At 37.1% G+C, this 23,756-nt stretch overlaps 1 protein-coding gene across 1 annotated transcript in view; it reads left to right on the plus strand.

Annotated features, from left to right (window-relative positions):
* FBXL17 (F-box and leucine rich repeat protein 17) overlaps positions 1–23,756 on the plus strand; it is a 325,238-nt gene that overhangs the window by 10,052 nt on the left and 291,430 nt on the right. Inside the window, exons 2-4 of the mRNA XM_068422785.1 lie at positions 5,625–5,747; positions 8,126–8,383; positions 9,157–9,288. Of these exons, the coding sequence (XP_068278886.1) occupies positions 5,625–5,747; positions 8,126–8,383; positions 9,157–9,288 (513 nt within the window). The remainder of the gene's footprint in view (positions 1–5,624; positions 5,748–8,125; positions 8,384–9,156; positions 9,289–23,756) is intronic.

Here is a 23,756-nt window from a genome sequence, read left to right on the forward strand (position 1 = left end):
ATCGACTTGATTGAACTTTGTTTGAGGAACTTGGTTTAAGGTCAAAGTTATCAAATATTTACAGATAAACTAATTAAGTTTAGTATATGAATTTATGATATTTAAATTTTATCTTTAATCTTTTAAGAAAAGATACTTATAGGTTGTTTGGTGGATCCCCTTCCCCCCGTTCCCGCTGAAATGCTAACATTTAGCACAAAAGTTCAAAGTAGTCCTTTTTGGATACACAGCTTGAAATATCTAGAATACATTTAGTGGAGAAACAGTGGAAAAGTGTTAAGGATGTAATGTCTGAAGCCCATCACATAGGGACTTGGTAGTAAAGGAGACAATTACGCAGAAGAACTTTTATTTCTGTTTTTCTGGTTGAACACTTGATAATATTAATCAGCAGCTTCTTCCTCCCTTTCCCATCCATTGTCTTACAGAATATTCCAGAAAGTTGAAGAACACCCCCAAACTTGGTCAGGCGCTGTTTTTTGACAGTCTAAAGTGTGTTGTGCAAATACTTAATTTGGCTGGATTAAAATCAATCGAACCATCATGTGATCCAGAATTGTGGATTGCCACAGGTGTGTGCAAACACAGTGAAAATAGTACTGTGGAATTCGTTGTGTTTTGTTGCTTAAAGGTAAAACAACTGGTTTGCATGGGTTTTCTCCTGTAAGGGATTTGTATGATTGTATCTAGCAAGGACATGAAACTGGACTGTTTGATTTGAGTTCAGCAGGTTGAATGTGGTTTGACTGAAGGCCAGCTATATCTGTTAGTTGACTTTTGCTGTCCTGGGCATTGCATTTTTGGATTTTCTTTTGACTGTGGTCTTTGACGTCTGTGTGAAGCAAGAGGTTGACATTAAAGAACTGACTGTATCCGGAAGGTATGATAAGGCCATTGGTGTTGAACATTATGGGTGTTGATCCTTAAATAGGTTGTAGCCTGGAGGCCCAGAAGATCTTTCACACCCATTGAAGGGGAAGAAAAAGCCTTAATCTTAACTAGCACTTGAAAGGTTGAATCAGGTGGCACTGACATCTGTTTTAGAAACTTGAGCTGGAAGAGCGTGAGAGTGAGCAAGGAACCCTACAAGAGTAGGGTTTTTTTGTTTGCTTGTTTTGTAGAACTCTGCTTCCTCTACCCCTGCCTCTTGCCAACAGGAAAAAAAAAAAGTGTGAAGTGCATCTAGAAAATACTATTAAACTTGTATTTTTGTTTTTTCTTTTGAGAGTGCTGAAGGGTATTTCAGTCTCTCTGGAGCTCAGAAGGGGGATTAGACAGGAAGTTGAGGGGGGAAAAAAGTGAGTATTGGACATGCAGGTGTACATGCTTGAGTACAATTTTCAAGAATTAAATGTGCTAATTGGTGGACCTACTGCCCCCCAGGACGTTATCTATCATAAGCAGGAATTAAATGAACAGGCTTGGAGGTAGCAATGGTTTTAGCTTTCAGCTGTATTTATACAGCCTTGGGAATTAGAATACAATTTAGAACTCAGTACAGTTAAGCTACCGCAGTATCAGTACATATCTAGAGAATGAAACTGAACTGAAGGATGGTGAAGGTCATGAAAGTGAGTTGTAGCATTTTATACATTAATGTAGTATTTTAACCAGCTAAGATAAACTCTTAACGTAAGGATGATGTGCCACCAAACTGGAATAGGTATAAGCTTTCCTTCTAAATTCAATTTAGTGTAATTCAATACATCTTCTTTTAACAACTGCAAGCTCTGAAGAGAAACTGATGTTTTACACAGCATTATTCAGAATCCTTTTATAGTTGGAACTTTTATAGCTACTGCAGGTAACAAAACTGGCAAGGCCTTGTCTTTGAACATATACTGCTTGTGTAACTTCTGTGGCTACTCCTGTCCGTGCTGAAACTTCTGCAACAACTGTCAGCAGCTGCTTTTCCCTGTGGTGGCTTTACTCTGATGATCATTTCTTAAGAAGTCGATTTGCAACACCTGTGCACTCCTTACTTGTCTCTGCAGCTAGAGTTAAGTACAGCATGGACTAAAACATGACCCCAAATGCTTTCAGACTTTTCTTCCAGAATAATACTGTCTGTGCAGAAACACCATTTGCGTCAAGTGCTGAATCAAACTTGCTTCTTCTTTGTTTCAGCATTGCTGCTGCTGTGTCTCATGCAGTAGCAAAGCAGTAGCAGTAGGTCTTCTGTGGTTTCTGAGGGCTTTCAGCTTTTGGTAGTATGGTAGTTGGAACAAAAACTTTTTAAGAGCTTTCATATTCACAGTGGCAACTGGATTAGCAAAAGTCTTTCCTGTTCTATGTTTGCTATGTTCTTTTTTTAAGGACTGCAGGCTCTTGTTTCTTGGAGTGAAGGTATTTCCACGAATAAGCGTATTTATTTCCCACTGTAGCAAAGATTAGTTAAATTATTTTATAATGCCAACCATTGCATCCCTTCTTAGTATTAACAGTCAGACTGATGTCTCTCTAAACATAACGTGATATCATACTGATAGTAGGAACTCAAGTTTCCTACTGTTTTTAGTAACACAGAATTGCTGAGGATCATCAGTCTGTCATCTTTTTTCTAATGCTTAGAATTACACTTCTGCAGTAGGAACGTCAGATGCCAAATTACCACTTACTATTTAGTGCTTTTTCCCTGCTTGACTGGGGTGATGGTATGTTTTGGGTGCTGATCACAGCCACATCCTTTCTCTGTGCGTGGATTCATCAGTACAGACAAAGAACTGCAGGGAGGAAGTAGGCATTGATGGAACGACTTGTCCTTGGTGCTGTCTCTAGGCACATCAAGGATAGGAGGATCATTAGGGGCAGTCAACATGGCTTCACCAAGGGGAAGTCATGCTTAACCAACTTGATAGCCTTTTATGAGGACGTAACCCGGTGGATAGATGATGGCAAAGCTGTGGATGTGGTCTATCTTGATTTCAGTAAAGCGTTTGACACGGTCTCCCACAGCATCCTCGCAGCTAAACTGAGGAAGTGTGGTCTGGATGATCGGGTAGTGAGGTGGATTGTGAACTGGCTGAAGGAAAGAAGCCAGAGAGTGGTGGTCAATGGGACAGAGTCCAGTTGGAGGTCTGTGTCTAGCGGAGTCCCTCAAGGGTCGGTACTGGGACCAGTACTATTCAATGTATTCATTAATGACTTGGATGAGGGAATAGAGTGCACTGTCAGCAAGTTCGCTGATGACACAAAACTGGGAGGAGTGGCTGCTGTGCCGGAAGGCTGCGCAGCCATTCAGAGAGACCTGGACAGACTGGAGAGTTGGGTGGGGAGAAATTTAATGAAATACAGCAAGGGCAAGTGTAGAGTCCTGCATCTGGGCAAGAACAACCCCATGTATGAGTACAAGTTGGGGACAGACCTGTTGGAGAGCTGCGTAGGGGAAAGGGAGCTGGGGGTCCTAGTGGACAGCAGGATGACCATGAGCCAGCAGTGTGCCCTTGTGGCCAAGAAGGCCAATGGCATCCTGGGGTGTATTAGAAGGGGTGTGGTTAGTAGGTCACGAGAGGTTCTCCTCCCCCTCTACTCTGCCCTGGTGAGGCCACATCTGGAATATTGTGTCCAGTTGTGGGCCCCTCAGTTCAAGAAGGCCAGGGAACTGCTAGAGAGAGTCCAGCGCAGAGCCACGAAGATGATTAAGGGAGTGGAATATCTCCCTTATGAGGAGAGGCTGGGGGAGCTGGGTCTCTTTAGCTTGGAGGAGAGTAAGGGGTGACCTCATGAATGTTTATAACTGTGTGAAGGGCAAGTGTCATGAGGGTGGAGCCAGGCTCTTCTCAGTGACATCCCTTGACAGGACAAGGGGCAACGGGTGCAAGCTGGAACACAGGAGGTTCCACATAAATATGAGGAAAAACTTCTTTACAGTGAGGGTAACTAAACACTGGAACAGGCTGCCCAGAGAGGTTGTGGAGTCTCCTTCTCTGGAGACATTCAAAACCCGCCTGGACGCGTTCCTGTGTGATATGGTCTAGGTAATCCTGCTCCGGCAGGGGGATTGAACTAGATGATCTTTCGAGGTCCCTTCCAATCCCTAACATCCTGTGATTCTGTGATTATTTCATCTACACTTTTGTCTGCCTGTGTTCAACTGATTCCCTAATAAGAGACATTCATTGTCTCTGGTAATGGTCAAGCAAAAGCCTGCGGGAAAACAGGGTTCATGCACAATCCTTCAGCACTGCGAGGAGTCTTACGTAAAAGATTGTAAGTTTTTCATAGCTAGAAGAAGAAGATGGGAGTGCTAAGTCTTGCAAACATTTACAGAAGGTGGTGAATTCGATTTTTTTTTTTTTTTTTTTATTATTATTATTTTTGTTTTCCTTATTATATTTTGCAGATCTTCTAGGAATACTCAATCAACTCCCCTTCACCAAGGGGACTTATAGGTATATACCTATTTAAAACTGCTAAGCTAAGCCATTTCCTAGAACAAGGGGGCAGTAATGGTTGTTATCGTTGACAGTTGATTGTCTAGTCTCTTCTAAAGACCACCACTGATGGAAATTATGTAAATTACTAGGTATTATATTCCAATGCTTCATTTTCCTTAGTTTGAGACTAATTGTCCTACCCACCACAAAGAAGATGAAAGTATTGTTTTCTCTAGTTTGTTTACACCCTCAGCCCTCCATTTTCCTTGGTTAAACAGTCCTTGTCTTTCCTTTGAATGTTTTCATGTTTTCTAGACCTCGGTGCTTTCCTATGGACACTGTCCAATATTTTCAGATTTTCTTAAGCACATTGCATGAGATTGGCTATAGTGCTTCTACTGAGTACTTGATGTCCTCATCAGTTGAGTGGGAGGACTTTTAATATTTTGCAGTTTGTATTCCTGTGTAGGTATGTTAATGCTGTGATTGCCTTTTTTCATTATAGGATGACTTGTAGATTAAAGTTCATTTGTGGTTACCAGGTACCTTCATATGTAACTCTTGACAGACCTTCTTTTTATATGTATTAACAACAGTACTTCTGAGGAAGGGCTGAATATAATAAATGTAACAGCAATTTATGAGCCTGCCATAAAGTTACAGTTCGTTCTGTTTTTGCAGTCTGCTATGGCGCTCAAAACCTTGGGGTATAAAATGCTAATTCTGTGCTTAGTTTCCTTGTATAACACTGATTTGCTCTGCTGATCTGCTCTACCATCCCCTGCCCCCTTCCTACAAGACTGATGTTTTAGTACCTTTGTGACTCTTCTTTTCAATTCAGTTAAGAAATAAAAGGAAACATTTTTCTATCTGAATCAGAACAGGAATGGAAACACCTTTTAAATGGCTTGCAAATAACATTGAACTATTATTTGTATTCTTAATTCTTCAGGCATGCCATCTCAGAAGAACATTTGAAATTTGGTCTAAGAAATGAGTGCTTAAGTAGGATCCATTAGCACAACCAACAACAGAATGTGACTTATTAATATTGTCAGCTGTTGTGGGATGCAGGTTTTTTTGTTATTGTCCTTGACTAATCAAGTTAGGGGCAAGTTCTAGAACTGTGTGTTGCAATGCATGCTAATACTTTTCTGTCTTTTACAAGATGAGTTAGTAATAAAATATTCCTGTCTCTAAAATATGATTACTTCTGACAAATAATATTTTTTTTCCCTTTCTTTACAGATATTTTCCAATTTATCCCTGAATGAGCGTTGCCTTTCAGCATCATTAGTCTGTAAATATTGGCGTGACCTCTGTTTAGATTTTCAGTTTTGGAAACAACTGGATCTCAGTAGTCGTCAACAGGTACGAAGGTGTCATTGTGGAAAGACTGTGTTTTGATGACACTGAATTTGTTTTCAGAACTTGTACTCTTGACCAAAGATAAACAAAAGTAACCCATAAAATGGCGGTGGCTGTACTTTCAGGAATTTTTCTGCTAGAGGCTGAAAATGTCTGGACCCTTAGATTAACTCCTTTGAATGTAGCTTCTTTTGACTGATATCAGTTGTTAAATAATGTGTGGACAAGTGCTGTTTGAAGTGGATTGTGTGGATTACCTGTCTCAGGTCTGCATCAGGTAGTGGTAGTTCCATCGTGAGAACTCTCAGATCTCGTATTAGTTGAAAGACATATGTGAGCTTTTCTGAGGATGCTCTGCTTTGAAGCATAGTCACCTAACTGGTGCTTGCTCTGTTTGTTTTAACAAATTTTCTTTAGTTTTTCTTCAACGGATGTGGCTCCTACTGATCAGAAGACAGATTATGTCTTTTTTTGGCCTTTAGCCAATCCTAGAATTAAATGTCTGGGATTCAAGGATTTCATTTAGTGAGATCCTTAGAGAGCCTCGCCTTAGATTGTTCAGGGTAACTTTCCTCCTCTTTTGTAAGGATGCCTGTGTTATTCGGCCACCCCCTTTAGGTTTCTTTGTTACTTGCAGAGGTTTATAAAACAATTTCTTAAGAAATTTCATGAAAATATGGGGTGCAGGGGAACAACCATTGGAGGGTCCCATTTGAAGAAGCAGCAACACGAACTCATCTGTGTTGGACGTAAAGAATGTACATGGGATATTATTTTCAGATTACCAATTCATAAGAAAGAATGCAAGTTCTTTTACTTCAAGGGTTACTAATTAACATATTTCTGAACCACTATGGAAGAGTTGTACAACAGATTGTCTGATTTTTCTCAAGTGACTCCAAAGCACATTCAGACCAGAACTCCCTCTTTTTGCTCTGTAGGTACTATGTGTCAAATCAGTCTTTTTATCTTCATTGTCTTGAGGTGCAGTCCTTTTTCTACTGCAAAGTTTTTTAATGGTTTTGCCTATTAGGTATGTTGGGATCTTACTGAAGTTTATCAGGTGTGGCATTGCCCTGAGAAACCTATCTTTCCAAGTTTTTATTGAGTTCCTAAACCAATACTAAGCACAAATGTTGTCCTTCTCCGTGTATGGGGAGGGTTTGGTGGTTTTGTTTTTTTTTGATTATTGTTGGAGGTTTTTGGGGAGGGAGTGAGTTTGTTTGTTTAAGAGTGGTTTGTGTTTTTTGTTTTGTTTTGTTTTTTTGCAATTTGTCATGTTTTCTAGCTAACAGCTGCCTGATGAAATGCAAGTCTAATCTTTTTTTCTTGCTTACTAATGGAAAACAGATTGAATGCAGCAAAGAAAGCATTTGTTTCTCAGCTGTGTAAGATAAAAACAAAAAGGATTCGTGTTGCTCTTGTGCCCTCTCCAGGCTTAAAGATAAATCTCATCTATGCTAAGTGGTGGATAAGTATTCCTTAATGGTTTTGTTAGAAAGACTTTCCTCATATGTTACCTCAGGTTTTTTGAAACTAAACTTTTAAAGTGAGGGAGTTCTATGCGGTGTGTCTTACATGCTTTGGTTTTGTTTGTTTTGTTTTAACTTACAGGCTTGAGCATGAAGAATATGTTATGTTTGTTACCTGCTTTGTAGGACTGGTTTCTCTTAAAATTATTGGCCTGTTAGCTAACTACAATGTGTACAGGTACAAAGTGGATAGAATCTTTTTTCTTCCAAGGAGCTCTGGGAAAATAGTGCATGTATCTGAATTAATGGTCTTTCATAAACGAACACTTAAAACATGCAAGTATTCTGTTTTAAAACTGAGCAAATAACAGGAAGAAACTTCTGATTTTTAATTAGCTTTTTTTCTGTTGCAGTATTCTTCTCATCCCTTTCATTCACTGCTGCCTTAGGTGACTGTTTTCCATTGTTAAGAGCCCATTGTTACCTGCATCACTGTAGTATTTGTCCGCTGGCACCCGGTTTTGGGTGATTACCAAAACCTAAGTAGAAATCTGTTGTGTTTCAGAGACATATAAACCCTTTACTTCTCTGTAAATACTATCTTAGGTACATAAGTAGAGTGCTGCTATAGAAGAGCAAGCAAATCCTTTTCTTCTAAAGGATGGAGAATTCTTTATCTAAAATATAAAGAGGACCATTAACTGGTATTCCCTCCAAGTGCTGGAGCAGAATACTTGAAAGATAACTGCAAAACTGATTATACCAGTGTGCTTTTATCTTGGAAAACAATTTTTTTCATTCTCCCAATAGCTTATGGAAATGCATCTCACAAATAGTAGTTTTTGTGCTAATGAAATTAAAGATGTTTATGAAAAAAATTAAATTTGAATATTTGGATTATCTTTGCAGGTCACTGATGAGCTGTTGGAAAAGATAGCATCAAGAAGCCAGAATATTACCGAAATCAATATTTCTGATTGTCGCAATGTATCTGATACAGGAGTATGCATATTAGCAATTAAATGTCCTGGACTCCTAAGGTATACTGCCTACAGGTGTAAGCAGCTTTCTGACACCTCCATTATTGCAGTTGCCTCTCAGTGTCCTCTTCTTCAGAAAGTGCATGTAGGCAATCAAGACAGACTCACTGATGAAGGCCTGAAGCAGGTAACCATCCATTCCACAAATCTCTTTTGTAAATTTAGTATCTTTAAACTTCTTATGAAGTGCAAAAAGGGACATGGAAGAAGGTACCCTCTTCTAGGATTTAATTAAAATCAGATGACCTTGTCTGCTTTAAAATTGGTTTATGGACATATTTTCTTGGTGCAGTAAATGCTGTTCTCTAGAGACTGTACATACTTCCTTTTTTATATCCAGGAATTAAATTAGCCCTTTTCTAATGAAATCTCCAGTTTGACATCCTGTACTTCACCTCTGGCTGATTGAGTTTTCCTGAGCTTAGTTGCTATATGGAACGAATAACTCTTTTTTGCATTGTGAAAGCTGAGGGTGACGGATGTCTTTGTTAGGCCTGCAGGAAGGTTTTATCAACCCCCTCTCTCTCTCTCGTGTTAAAGGAGCATTTAGGGTAAGCTCCTAAGTGTGAAGTAGTTAGGTTAAATCAAATATGCTGTCAGTGGTCTAGCATACAGGCATTGTTAGCTACTTATTTATATGCCCAATAAATTACTTAGTTCTTTTGTGCTGCTTTTAGCTCCTGTTTGTTGACTATAGTTAGCAACTTCATTTTTTCGTGTATGTAATTATAATATTTCTTGTTTGTGTATAGTACTTACAAAACCTGAAAAGAAAGATAATTTTTAAGGGGAGGTGGAGATGCAGAAAGAAATCATAATGCCCAGGTCTCCAGTTCAGTCAAATTGTCTTGATTTTTTTCATTTATTCTTAAATACTTGCTTTGATTTCATTAATTGCAGCTGGGTTCAAAATGCAGAGAATTGAAAGACATTCATTTTGGGCAATGTTACAAGATCTCAGATGAAGGAATGATCATTATAGCTAAAGGCTGTCTGAAGTTGCAAAGAATATACATGCAAGAAAACAAATTAGTAAGTACATGTCATGATTTTTTTTTTCTATATCTCGTCAAAGCTTTCTCTTGCTTTGTTTCTGTTTAAAACTTTCTTCTGAATAGCTGCTTTTTGGCAGTGAATTGCTTAAAAATGTTCTTTAGATGTGAAAATTTATATTCTACAGAGATAGCTCAGAAGATGACGCAAAGTACAAGTTAAGCTAATGCTATTCCAGATACATATTAACTTTTGGTTTTGACGTGACATTCCAGGAGTAATTGTTTGGGAGATGCCTGATTTGTGTAGGAAAATACTTAATCCATACAGAATGTTTCTTTTTTTTTATACCAGTACGTTTTTCTACAGTAAAAAGTGCAAACTTATCTAAACTAAAAGATTTTTGAATGTTGGGTTCTTGACTACAAATAATACACTCTGATAATCTTTTATTGAAATATGTCACTTTCTCATCAGGATGCAGTAGTGTGCCTGTGCTAGTAGAAGGAAGTTGTTGAGGAGTAATAAAACTCATGTCCTAATTATAAGCAGTGTCTGAAATGATGACTTCTAGTGTTGAAAGCCAGTATCTACTGAATGGTATGGTAGAACACTGGCTTTAATTTTTTTTTTTTTTCTTGCAAGTAAGTAGAAAAATTAGCTGGAATTTGAATTTTTAACTATCATCTAATGTCAGCGTTATAACCTTTATTTGTTCCAATCAGCAGTTTTCAAACTAAATTGCGTTTGTAAGAAAACACAATACCTTGTGCACAGAGTAATTTGATATTTGGCTTCACGTAGACAAAACATACTAATATAGTATCTGACTAAGATAGTCCATTTGAGAATGGCTTCTGTTTAAAAAAAAAAAAAAAAAAAGCCATTTATTGGTTTTGATCAGAATTGTAGGAAGTTGAGAAATAGAACATCATGGCCAAAACTGAGATCTCAGAATAGTTCAAATGAAGAAAAAAGTGTGTCTCCTTCTCCTGTATCAAAACCAAAGCTTGAGTACTGTCAGAATTAGTCCTTGTAATATTTATCTTAATACATGGAAATTTTTTTGATTGAAAGAAAGAGGAATGAAAGTTCCAAGAAGCCTGGAAGGAAAGCATACTCTTTCAAAAATAAACTGGAGAAAGATAGGGAAATTCAAAGTGTTATTTATCCTTGAATGAAAGAGGAAAAACTTGCTGTGCATATTCAAGGTTTGCATAATTATATGTGAAAGATTACTTATTTGTACATGAAGATTATTGTATGTATAAATACCTACATAAGTGCATGATCATTGGAAAATACCTGGGTAAGGTGTTAATTTTACCTTCCTTATAGGTATCTTACACTTCTTGCCATTGAAGTTTTTATTCTCTTGATAGTCTGAAATGTAACCTAAGAAGTTGACATTACAGTTGTTAGCACTTAAAAGTTCTGTGTTTTTATTACCTGAAATGTTATCTAAGTTCTCAGTTGAAAAAGGGACATAGGAAGCATCTTCAGATAGGAAGCATCTTCTTGTTTTTAAGACAATTGGGAAGGATATTTTTCACTTGCGCTTCATTTGGTTGCGTTCGTTATTGGAAATGTAACATTAATTTTTCGTTGGAAATAAGACAGAAATATGTGCTCTCGAATAGGAAACTTCTTTTAATTATTTCGTCACTTCTGAAAATTTGTCAAGTGACATATCAAAACTAGCCCTTTGCACAATTTTTCATTAATGTAGGTTTGTTTTTTTTTTAAATTTCTAATTTTATTTAAAGCTGCTGCCCAATCTTAATTTTTTCAGGAAAAAACTGTGGCAAAGTTGGTTAGCTTTGGAAAGTCCAAATTCAGCTCCTTAAATCTTGATCTAGAAATGTAAACATGAAATAAGTTATAAAGCTGTTATGAACTCCAAGGTATTGAATCTTTAGAATAAAATAGCACTTGAATGATTCCATTAGGTGGCAAAGCTACAGAAAGTGATGTGCTTTCCCCTTGCGAGGGGCAAGAGACTTCCAAGTCTTGCTGGAAGTGTAATTTTGTGTGATGAACCAAGACAACTTGTAAGAAGTTCTTATGTAGTTGTAAAATAAAAATTTTGGCCTTCCAAAAAAAAAAAAAAAAGACAGGAATTGTTTAATGCCGTGGAGTTATCTTAAAAGGGAGTAATGGTTGGTGGCAAATGATAAACCACTGTTTAATTTGTCAAATTCTGTGGGTTACTTCTGTTTTTAGAACTGCCTTCTAAAATAAAACCACTGTTAATATTTGCTGTGGCACATCTTACTTCCTACTCTTTTGATGAAGAAGGTTGTTTGGGGAAGCGTGTGTTTGTTTTCAAAGTAAGTAAGTATTCATTCTCTGGAATCAAAATATTCTGTGGCAAGAAAAGTGTACTTGACATATGAGGGCTCAGTTTGTGTATTTGAAGTTCATAGATTGTCAGTCTGCTATAGGAAGAAGACTCCTTCCTCCCACTGCCCCCCTTCCTTTCCCCCCCCCCCACCCCCCATCCTTTTTTAAACAGCTTCTGTAGCTTCTGTGTAAATCAAGTCTGTGTGGTTTGGTTTTTGTTTTCTTGTTTCTTCCTTTTTCAGAGGTGCTCAAAATCATGTGACTCTTACAGGCACTTTCTATTAATTTCAAAATGCATAGTCCATTATAGATGGTACATAATGGCTGGGATTTCATGTAGGCTTGTCTCAGACTAATGGATTTTATACTTCAAAAATACATCTATACAGAGGCAAGCAGCAGCTAAATAATGCCTCTGTGAGTGTTACTTTACAGTGAAATGTGCGTCAGGCAACACAGTTCAGTTGCTTCATCTGTCGCTAAGTAACTCCATTATCAGACTGCTGAGCAGAAACAGAGAAAGAAGAACTTATGTTCTGAGTATTTAATATACTAGGCATTTCACAGAAAAACAGACCCTTTCCTTTCTTTGAAATGCTGATTATGTCACGGTAATAAGTGAAAGCTGCAAAAGGTAAACAGGTACAAAGGATGTATGAGGAAAAAGTTAACATTGCAAGGCTAACTTAACAACACAAGGTTGTTGTTTGCATAAATGTTTATGATTTGTATCTCTTCAAAATGTTTATTTTTCGTCTTTCCTTTGAATGGAAGAGTAATTATATGCAAAGCCTCTTTTCTGAAGCGTACTGGCCGAATTGGGAACCTAGTGGAAAAAAAAAAAATGCTGGACTTGCAAAGTATGCCAGTATGTTGAGGTGTCTTTCCTTATCTCTCCCCAAGCAGTCTGATAAAATTAATCAGTCTCACAGAAATTCAGTGTAAATGGAAGAACAGATTATAATTCTGTCCAGACAAAAGTAGGAAATTTCCTAGCTTCTTGGTTGAGTTTAGTTGGACTTCTTATTTTATGATCATGGCTGGAATTGAATGCTATAACTTTAATGTTTGCCTCATATGAGTGATTAATGTGAATGAAGCTGATGGAAGATGAATTGGTAATTTCACTGTTAACTTTCTACCAACCCGTTTTTTGTCCTTCCACCCCAGAGCGACAGTACATAGCTTCATCTGAAAAATCAGAGAACTGCTCCACACTAACATGCAGTACTCTCACTGAGACATGGAGTGGGGCTGTACTTAACCTGAATTGTTAATGGAACCCTAAAAGGTTTTAAAGGTTTTGTGACTTCTTTTGTGACATCTCCCTAGATTTGTGACTACAGCGTGCCCAAAGGCAAGGGTTGTCCCCGGAACCGATTTTGTACAAGCAGTGTGTAACCTCTCCATTTCCTCATTATGAATAGAGTAGACTTAGATTTGGGAGTTCCATTTTAGAGGTGGGAGAAACCTTCTCCACTTAACTATGTTGATTTTACACACTAATTTCTTTTTCATTGCCTTTCCTTAACTGAGTGACTCAATGGCTAAAATTATAATACAACGGTTGCTGAAACTTAGCAGGTGGGAATTACAACTTTGTACCTCCCTATTCCACCTAGTGTGTATGGTTTTTCCATGGTGTATTAGTTGTGGATGAAGAGAACGAGCTTCTAAAGATGAAGGGAGATGGAGTTTTAGGTACTATAACAGAATGACAGCATTCCTACCTCAATGCTTCCTTCCCTTCTTCTCCTTTCTCTTTTTCAAGCTTGTTTAGGGGCAGATGGGGAATAATACTGCAACTAAGCTACTACAGTTGGAATGCTGGCAGCATTTCTTCCTTTCCAATAAAATGATCTTGTGAAGTAAATGACTTAAAGACAAATAATTTGTCTGATGGTTCCCAGATATGTTCATTAAGATGGTTATGGTCTAGCTTGACCACGTTTCTAGTTCCTCGTTTGTCTTTTAACTATGTCCAGGAACAGTGTCTACTGTGAGTAGAGGACATTTCAAGATAACCAAATTCTGGCCCAATTGGCAATGTGTTTGATAATCTTTTTTTCAAGCTTGATGTGTGAGAACACTTTTATAGTAAATAATTATTTGATGGTGTTTTTTAAGATGGGTATTCTGTCAGTGTTCTGCCCACCCTTGCAGTTTGTAGCAGATAATACAGAGTAGAAATTCATGTTAACTGTGGCACTATGTTTGATAGAAACTATAATACTTAAAATATGTGAATAGTACACATTTTTAGTTTCAGAAAAAAAGAATTAAGACAGACTGAAACAAACATTTCAGTTCTATGTCATATAATTAAATACTTAACATAACTTTTTAAAGCATTGACTGGAATCAACCTTGTATAAAAATCTGTAGGACAGAATAAACTTAATTTTCCTGTTTTCTGAATAATCACAGCATAGTGTAATCTGATTTATTTATCCTTATGTGTTTTACTGAGATTCCCCCCCCTCCATTCTTGACTTTGGAAAGAAGTTCTCTTTCTTCTTCGTACAAGTCAGCTACAAAACACTGACTTCAGCAGTGTGCCCAAAGGCCTGTGCGTGGCACAGGGCAAAAGTGGAGAGGAGAAAGTACTTTACTTTGAGTTTAGTCCAGGCAAATTGTTTGAGGAGAAAAGTCAGTATTATAAGGCATATAAACTGCACATCATCTGATGATGTGAACTACTGAAGTTTAGAATGTATGGAAATAACTTACTTTTTCACTGGTAACAAGTAAATGAAAGAGACTTTTGGGGAAAAAGATTCCTGAAGAGTGATGAGATTTCCCTGCCCCCCCGCTCCAACATGTTCCATATACTGTTTCAATTTTTACATATAATTACTTAAAACTGTTCTACTTGGAGAAATTTCTGAAAAAGGATTGTTTTCCCACACTTCTTTGTTAATACTTTCCCAAAATACTTTGTAACTAGCTTATTTAATTGTTTTGATGTTTTGGAAAGAACTATAGTTGTTCCAGAGTTTTCCCTTCATTTTTTTTTTTTTTTAATCAAAAACTTATGTTCCCCAGGAGAGTGTTGCTGGTTTTCTTTGTAGACACAGAATGCACATATTTACTTGCTAAACATATACATACATATTAAGGATGATACCAATACTGAGACTGATTTCTGTGCTGTATATCATAACTTTGGACAATGACAGTTCATCTTCTGTCAAGTATTAAATTAGAGCTTTCTAAAGCAAAAACTCTTTACAGATTGTGTTGTTGATAGTGTTCACTAGATAAAGTCCCTCTTGTATTTTAGTTTGTCAAACATGTTACATATACATAAAAAATTACTAATGTACCATAAAAATAATGTTCAGTGCTTTAAAAATGCATTGAATAACTATGCTGAAACTAAGCTGAGATATGGGAAAACATGCTTTCATAAGAACTATTTGAGACGTCTGTTCACTATTAAAAGCCTCATCAGAGTTAGTCTTTCAATAAGCTTCCCTCCTGAAACACTTTGCTCATTTTTGCAACAAATTAAAACGGTTTTATAATTTCTTCAGAAACCTAACTGATAGAACCTTATTTTTCAGAGTTTGATTTTTTTTTTTTTTGTGTTCTTTGTTTTTTTTTTTCTGTTTACAACTGTTGCATTTTGACTCGGGCAGTTTCTGTAATACAGTTCTTAAGGTCAAACATTCATACCGAGTTTGATGTTAATAGAAGGTAAAAAAGTGAAGATTGTGTGCTCGTGCATAAATATATATTTGCTATAAAGGCATTTGAACCACTGTGCAGGTGTCAGACTTTTGTTTTCTGTATGTTCCTGTAAATAATCTGGCAACTAATACAGTACTTTGTCGTCACCCTTAGGTGGCGGCATTGACTTTGTCGTGGTAACAGGTCTTTGAGTCCTTGCTATACCGAATTACCAGTACACAGCAGGCAGCAGGTAACTGCTGGATATTGGGTTGGTTCCACAGATGTGTTTTCTCTCCGGTTCAGCTGCCAGGATCGCTGTCTAAGTAGTTCTTAAATGCATTCAGACTGTTAGTATAACAAAACTTACTCAACTATATAGCATTTGGCTCTTGCAGTGTAGTTATGTGTATTCTTACTGAAGCATTTGAAGATGTTTGCTTTGTGTAGTTTGCTAAATATTAGCAAAGACAAAGGAGAAAACTGATAGAATTTTGGGACATTGTGAAATATTTTGTGTTCTTTTAAAATAGAATGAGTTTGAAGAACATACAATGGAAATGTGTATATCTTGGAACAGGTTGCCCAGAGAGGTGGTAGATGCCCCATCCCTGGAAACTTTCAAGGTCAGGTTGGATGGGGCTCTGAGCAACCTGATCTAGTTGAAGACGTCCCCGCTTATTGCAGGCGGGTTGGACTAGGTGACCTTTAAATGTCTCTTCCAACCCAAACTATCCTATGATTCTATGATCTATACTAGATATACTGAGTAAAAAGTGAATGAGTTGAAACTAACTGCTACTGGAGATCCTGAGCAAAACCTTGGAGAAATCCAACTACTGTTCCTTGATTTGCTTTTTACTCATTGAAGGTGTCCCTGTCAATGGCAGGGAGGTTGGAACTAGGTGATCTTTAAGGTTCCTTCCGACCCAAACCATTCTATGATTCTATGAATTGTCTCACTGTTCAGTTAAATTTCAAAGGTATGTGTCAGAGAGGCAAACTAATTCTGGTTAAGCCCTTGGTGTCAGATAAATTAGGAGCCCCTTAAAGTAATAATTTTCAGCTTAATGCTTAACAGCACATTTTGGATTTTAAATGCAGTACCTTGATTATATTGAAAGTATTTTTCTATGTATATTGTTGAAAAGACGTCATATCTCTGCAGGAGGAGATTTTACTCAAGAGTTGCAGGGTGTGGGTTTTTTTTCTTGTTTGTTTTTAACCTTAGCTAATGCTTTCATCTTTTTGTATGATTCTGTCCCCCATCCTTCCCCCTCCAAATATTTGTCTTCAATGGGGAAACTTTGTATTTAAGCAGGTGAAAGAAAATATCATTTTAACATGAATTCAGTGTTTGTGAAACTCTTCAGACTGATAGCACTGGAAACTGAAGTCCTCTTTTTGTCCACTGAACAGGTACAGTGTGAGTAGCAGTGCAAGCTTCACCCCACTGCCCCACCAAAGTGCTGCAAACCCTGACCTAGAGAGGGACCTCTAGCAAGGGTTAAGAGGCTTGTTCAGTCTCCATGCTCACTCAATCGTTACTATGGCTGCCAACGGGAGTACCAATTTGTGATAGTGGATAGATATCCACATCACAAAAGCACCAGGAACTGGAATGAAAGCACGAGCTTTTTTCATAAAAACTACTCTCCATCTGTCAAATGATTTAACTTCAGTTACCACAGACCTGGGCCACTGTTAGAAGTGAATGGCTCCATGTCCCATTGCCAATTCCCCCAGTTCAGTCTCTATAAATACTAGTGCCGCTTCTTTATACTATATACTATGGAGAAACAAAATGTGTGTACAGACTATAATTTTCTTGTAAACCTAGTTGTATACCCCTTTCAAATGCTTGACTGTACATGTAAATATGGTGGCTTAACAATAAGGTCAGCTCTATGGTTTCACTACTCTGTGCTTTTTTTCTTTTTTCTTTTTTTTAAACAAGTACTGCATTTATTGAGCTTTTTAACCAGCTATTCGATGTTGTGAGTTGACTTGTCATGTATGGTGTGGGTGTTTGTATATCTACATTTTATAAGCACCTAAGAACTGGAGTTGTAATATATATTGTTGCATTAATTATGTTTTTGGACTCGTTGGGTTACATGTGGTAGATTAATGGCGCTACCTACTCAACAGTTTAAAAAAAAGTCCATTTTTATATTGATATAAAATTAGGTATTATACCACAATAATTCTTCAGGCTGTAATTGATTACCACTTTTTATTAATATTTTATGTATAAAAATGTGTAGTATATACACTGTAAATTAACATTTACAGGAGGTTCCGCATAAATATGAGGAAAAACTTCTTTACGGTGAGGGTGACCGAACACCGGAACAGGCTGCCCAGAGAGGTTGTGGAGTCTCCTTCTCTGGAGACATTCAAAACCCGCCTGGACGCATTCCTGTGTGATATGGTCTAGGCAATCCTGCTCCGGCAGGGGGATTGGACTAGATGATCTTTCGAGGTCCCTTCCAATCCCTAACATTCTGTGATTCTGTGATTCTGTGTAACATAATGACAAAGAACTGAGGGTTGGAATAAAATAGGAGTGGACAAGTGGCTGATGCAGAACTTTTCTACTTTTTGGTCAACATTATAAGATGATTATTTATTTGATACTTGCAGATGATATATTTTGCATACAATTTTAGAAAAGGTTAAATACATTTATACATTCAAGTGATATCTGCTAATGCCTGCACATTAACAAATGGCATGTCAGTGAACTTGTACATCAAACTTACAAAGTACTGTAATGAATAATGTTCTCATTATTGAAGATTCAGGTACTAAATATCCAAATGGATGGAGGTAATGTGAAAAACCTCAAAGCAATCTACAAGCAAATTGCAGCAAGGTGGGAGTTTTAAACATAAGTAATTTTTTATCCTTTACAAAAAGCCATTGTATATTGTAATTGAAATACACCCCAAAGGCAATGGCAGTATTATAGGGTATTTCTGTATTTCTGGAGCATGCAATGTTTTGTTTTTATTAAGTGCTCTGTTAAACTGCAAACAGAAAGTTAAAATGTAATTAGTAGTCAGCTCAGAAGATGCCCATACAATTTCTTTATTGTTGTGGTATTTTGCTAATCCAACCTGTTAACATTATATGTAAAAAGAATGAATGTAAGTAAAAGCAAATTAATAGAAAGTTGCAATAGAACATTGCCTTTGAAAGAGGCTTTTACTGAAGCTATAAAACCTCTGTAATAATACGTAACTGCTATACTGAAAAAGATGTATGCAGTGAAATTATATATCTTTTCTTCTTCCTCTGGATTCCAGGTATTAATAAATTTTATGCTAAAATTTATGCTTCAATCTGCATACTGAAATGAGAAATTGTTACTGAACTAAGCAAAATGTTTGATTATGTAGGGTAGATTTACATAATTTTAATGGACATAATAGATCTTTAATTAAACTAGAGTGTAGGCACTTGTTTGGGTTTTTTTGGTGTTGTTTTTTTGTGGGTTTTTTGTTTGGTGGGTTTTTTGTTTGGTGGGGTTTTTTTTGGCTTTTGTTGCTGTTGAACAAGTTATTTGAGCTTTTAATCTAATTTAAAAACTTGATGACCAAGGATTGGTAGCTGGATATGGAGCCTTTTTGATTGTTTGAAATATCCATATTTAATTGCCATTTAGGTCAATGGTCCAAGTATTATTGCACTGCTTTAGTCATGAACAGAATTCCATGATACTAGAGTGAAAAATCTTTCCACTGAAATACATGTTTTAATGGAATTTGTTCTGTGAGATAATAAAGTCACCTAAATTGATATGTAACAAACCCCTTCAATTTCTGTATTTTTTTTTCTGGGGGGGAGAGGATGGGTTGTTTTCATTTTGTTTTTTTTTTTCAATCTAGTGATATCTTGTGGCAGAGACCACTGGCAAATGCCAGATGAATCCCTTGTAGTTATTCATTTGTTAAATCAGTATCTTGACCCGAGTTGTACTTGGTAAGAATCTTCAGCCATTCACTTAAGGATAGCAATAAATCAAAACTGATAATATTGCTCCCAGTGAGCTGTGATGCTTCTTACTGAAAGAGATCACAGGTATGATGCTGTGAAGCAAATCCTTAAAACTGTTAGTGTCATTATTTTAAAATGGGGGTAATTTGTATCCATCAAAGGTAATACAAATATGCTTTTATTTGTATAGGACAAAGACAAGATTATGTAAAAATAATGAATGACAGACAGGTGTCTTTTTTTATATCCTCTGTTCCAGCAAATTCCAGTTGAACTTTTTATCTTTATGAAGCTAGAAAAATGAACTTGTCAGACTTCTGAAGCTGGATGAAAACACTTTGTTTCCCTAAGAACTGGACTGTAACTTTACATAGCTTCAAGTTTTAAGTATGAGAGATAAAACCTTGTATGCAGTTAAGTGTGATGGAAGTAATTTCTACAAATGTCCGCATTCGCTCTCCTCATGCTTCTGTAGTGACTAGTATCTGGGAATAAATATATTCATATTCTCTTATAGATATCTTGACATGCTTTTCCAAGTAGTTGTGTTCACCAGAATATTACATTGTTGACTCATAACTTTAAAGAGCGAATTGAGTGGGCATGGAGAATGAACTGCTCAAACTATCCTAAATACTGTCTTTTTTGAGTCAAGATTAAATTGTTGTAACTTTTGAACTGCAACATCAGTGCCTCAAATGCATAAATTTTTGGATTTACACTGAGCTAACGGCTTTTCACTGTAAATTTATCATCCATATTGAAACCTGGTTTTGATGTTCCACGTTTTATGCACTTTCATCCTCCTAGAAATGCCAGCCTTATTTACTGTAGAATTTGCTATGGTGTTTCAGCTGTCATTGTTCTTTTTATCCAGAATGCTAATGCTTAAGAAACTTAGATTTATCTGGGCTTTAGACATAGGTACCATTGTACATACTGTAGCTACTCTTGAATATCCTGTTCTGCCTTTTGGAGCTATGTGCAGCTTGGCCACAGTGTTTTTCCCAGAGTCCTTAGCTTAGTGTTCCTCTTTTCTTCTGTTTTGTATCTTAACTTTTTATTTTTTTATTTTTCCCATATTAACCATTTGAAAGTTCTGTTGTGTCTGAAGCTTTCCTAAAGATTGTCTTGCTGGTGTGGTCTTCAGACACCAACTTGTGACTGTGTTCTGGTCTCCTTGCTTCATTGCATCCAAATGTTTTTTTTATCTGTGTGGGGTTTGTACCTTCCTCTAACATCATGCAAAAATTATTTTCTAAAAATACAAAATTATTTTTAAACCTTTTTAAGTTTTTTGAGGGTTGAGTGTTATAGATATTTGTCTGTCTGGGACACAAATGCATGAGTGCATACTAAGCTGACCATAGGAATGATTTTGTGAGTGTACTGGTTTTGGCTGGGATAGAGTTAAATTTTTTCAAAGTAGCTCATACAGTGCTAGGTTTTGGATTTGTGACCAAAGCAGTATTGATAACTGAACAGTGCTTATGCAGAGCCAAGGTGTTCTCTGTTCCTCACACCACCCCACCAGCAAGCAGGCTGGGGGTGCACACGAAGCTGGGAGGGGACACAGCTGGGACAGCTGACCCCAACTGATCACAGGGATATCCCAGACCATACGGTGTCGTGCTCAGCAATAAAACTGGGGAAGAAGGAGGAAGGGTGGGCCTTCAGAGTTACGAGGTTTGTCTTCCCAAGTAACCGTTACCGTAATGAAGTCCTGCTTTCCAGGAAATGGCTGAACACCTGCAGATGGGAAGTAGTGAGTGAATTTCTTATTTTGCTTCGCGTGCACATGCGGCTTTTGCTTTAGCTGTTAAACTGTCTTTATCTCAACCCACGAGTTTTCTCATGGTTACCCTTCCGATTCTCTGCCCCACCCCACTGGGGGCAGTGAGCGAGCGGCTGCGTGGGGCTGAGCTGCTGGCTGGCACTAAACTGCAACAGTGGGAAAGGTTGTGCTGGTGTTCCATGTCCTACTAGTTTTGTAAAATGATACAACCGGTTTAAGAATATTTTCTGTATAAACTATGAAACTGTAAATTAGAAAAAAATCTAGATTACAAAATTACAGTGAAAAAGGTCAAATGTGAATGGGAAGTATTTCTATTTTAATATTTTCCTGCTTAAACATAGAGGAAATGTCTGTGCTGTGTATAAGCTGAAATGGAAAACACTAATTACATTTTGAAGGGTGAGCAAAAAAATGGTTGCTACTGCTAATGTTATCTAACTAGTACTTAATGGTCGCAGGACAGCATTGGTATTTGGAGGGCTAATCTATACTAGACATAAGAGTAAGTGTTTCTTTTGGGCTTCAGAGTGCTTAACTGAGAATGAAACAAACACGTAAATAAATGCTCTGAAATGAGTTTGCCTTGCTGGTAAGAACTAAAAAAAAAAAACAAAGAAACAACTAACTAGCCTGTATAACTTGATATTCTGCTCTTAAGAGATGAATGCCCTGTTGGGTAGAAGAGTATCTATGAGCTCACTAGCTGCTTGTATGCCATTTGTGAAAAGCAATCACAAGCTATGGCTAAGTTCTATGAGAAGGGGTTTGTTGCAAGCAGTCAGTGCCACTGCGTGCTGCCAGTTTCTTCCTAATGTACCATCTCCACTGTTCTGACTTGGGTGATCTCAACCTGTGGAGTGAGGGGCGTTAAAAATGAGTAGTTTTCCCTTGGATTGATAAGCTGAGCTTGCTGTGCAGTGAGCTTGAGAAGGTAATTGGTTGGTCAAGCAGCACAGCTGATGTAAGGGCAGGAGCGTGCTTGAGGGTAAGCAGGAGTGGGCAGCTCTTAATTGTTAAGATGGCTTTACTGTTCCATTAAACAATATTATGAATTCTGAGAAATTTCGCATACTAAAAAAAAAAAAATAGTGAGATTCTTACAAAGTATTTTCTTCCCTCCTGAAAGAAAAAAAATACTGTTCTTGTTAGATGTAAGTCAATGGGCCTGCTTCAATGTGAGTGTGCAATGGCAACTGCAGTTTACCAGAAGACTTCCTCTGACTGCTTCCAAGGATTGCATTTTTACGGCAATGATCGCACAGTCAAACAGTTCTGCTGTTAAAGGCATGCCTGTGCTGTTGTCTCCCATATTAACACAAATGTCACGTGCCCGAATGATTTGGTTTTGGGGCTTGTGTGTTTGGAGATGTTACACTTCTGACACTCTGTGATTTTGCACTAGAGGTAGGGTTAGCCAGTTTACTGCAGTCAGGCTTTGCAACAAGAACGTAGTTGTTACAAAGGAGGTGTTTACTTTGCACAGAATGTCGACTTTGCTTCCAACTCTTTGCATCTCTGCGGTTATCTTTTATTGTATTTCCAAATCTGTTTGTGTTTGGAGACATCTTATAGTTTTGAAAAGAGACTACTATAAATGCAGTTTTACGATTTTCTTTAAAATCGTCTTAATAGTTGTTTATACTTCGTGAAAATTAAAAAAAAACTTTTTAATACGTGAAAATTAAAGTTTTGGGTTGCCCCGAAGTTGTCTGACTTTTTTTTCGGGGGAGTGATAGCTGTTAATCTTGTGCAGCCTCTTGAAAATACTAAGGACTACTTAAGTATATAGAGAATACCAGTACTGTCTAACTCGAGAAGTTTGTGATTGTACTCTTGAAATTGGATTATTTCAACACATACTACATAAATCTGTTTAATTATTATTTCATGAAAATGTGAATTTCTAGAATGATATAGTGGTTCAGAATTTCTGTGGCTTTAGGCATTTCTGAAAATACCTTAATGGTGGATGCTTCAGAAATTTGTATTTTATATATTACAGAACAGCTGTATGTAGTATCATTTTCTTCCATTTTTAGTACTGCTCGTGACATCTCAGAATATCTTAGAAAACATCTTCCTATAGGAGTCATTCTTGTGCTAATGTCTTGTTTTTCTTTTTTTTTTTAAATGTTTCTTAATACTGTACAGTCTAGAAAGCACTGTACTGTTCATCTTGCTCATAGATTATAGTTCTCCAGATTTTGAAGAATTTGCCACCAACTTTCAGTAACAAATGAGTGTTGGAGTGCATTTAATGAGATAGAAATAGTATGCGTTTGAGCTAAAATTGTTCACAGTATGTACATCTTCTAGATGTTCTTTGCCTTTTTTTTTTTTTTCCTACTATAGAAGTTTTATCTCACTTGGAAAAGGTATTGCAAATAAACTGTTATGGAAGGGTTGCTACAGCTGACCTTTTGTTTTTTTCAGTCATGATGCTAGTCCTCAGTTAAATGATGTGAAACTCGTGGTACTCTGGCTGTATCAGAGTGGTACAGTGAGTGGTTGATTTTTTTTTCTTGCTGGAAGAAAAGAAATCTGGACAGAGGATTTCAAACTTGAGTAATGCTACTTTGATCCTTATGCTATTATATAAACTGAAAACAAAGAACATGATCATGCTTTGGAGGAGGTAATTTTTTTTGGCACAAGGTAACAAAGTTCTTGTGATTGTATCTGGTAGGGCTGT

The sequence above is a fragment of the Nyctibius grandis genome, chromosome Z (genome assembly GCF_013368605.1).
Source record: "Nyctibius grandis isolate bNycGra1 chromosome Z, bNycGra1.pri, whole genome shotgun sequence".
In the NCBI taxonomy this organism is placed as follows: Eukaryota; Metazoa; Chordata; class Aves; order Nyctibiiformes; family Nyctibiidae; genus Nyctibius; species Nyctibius grandis.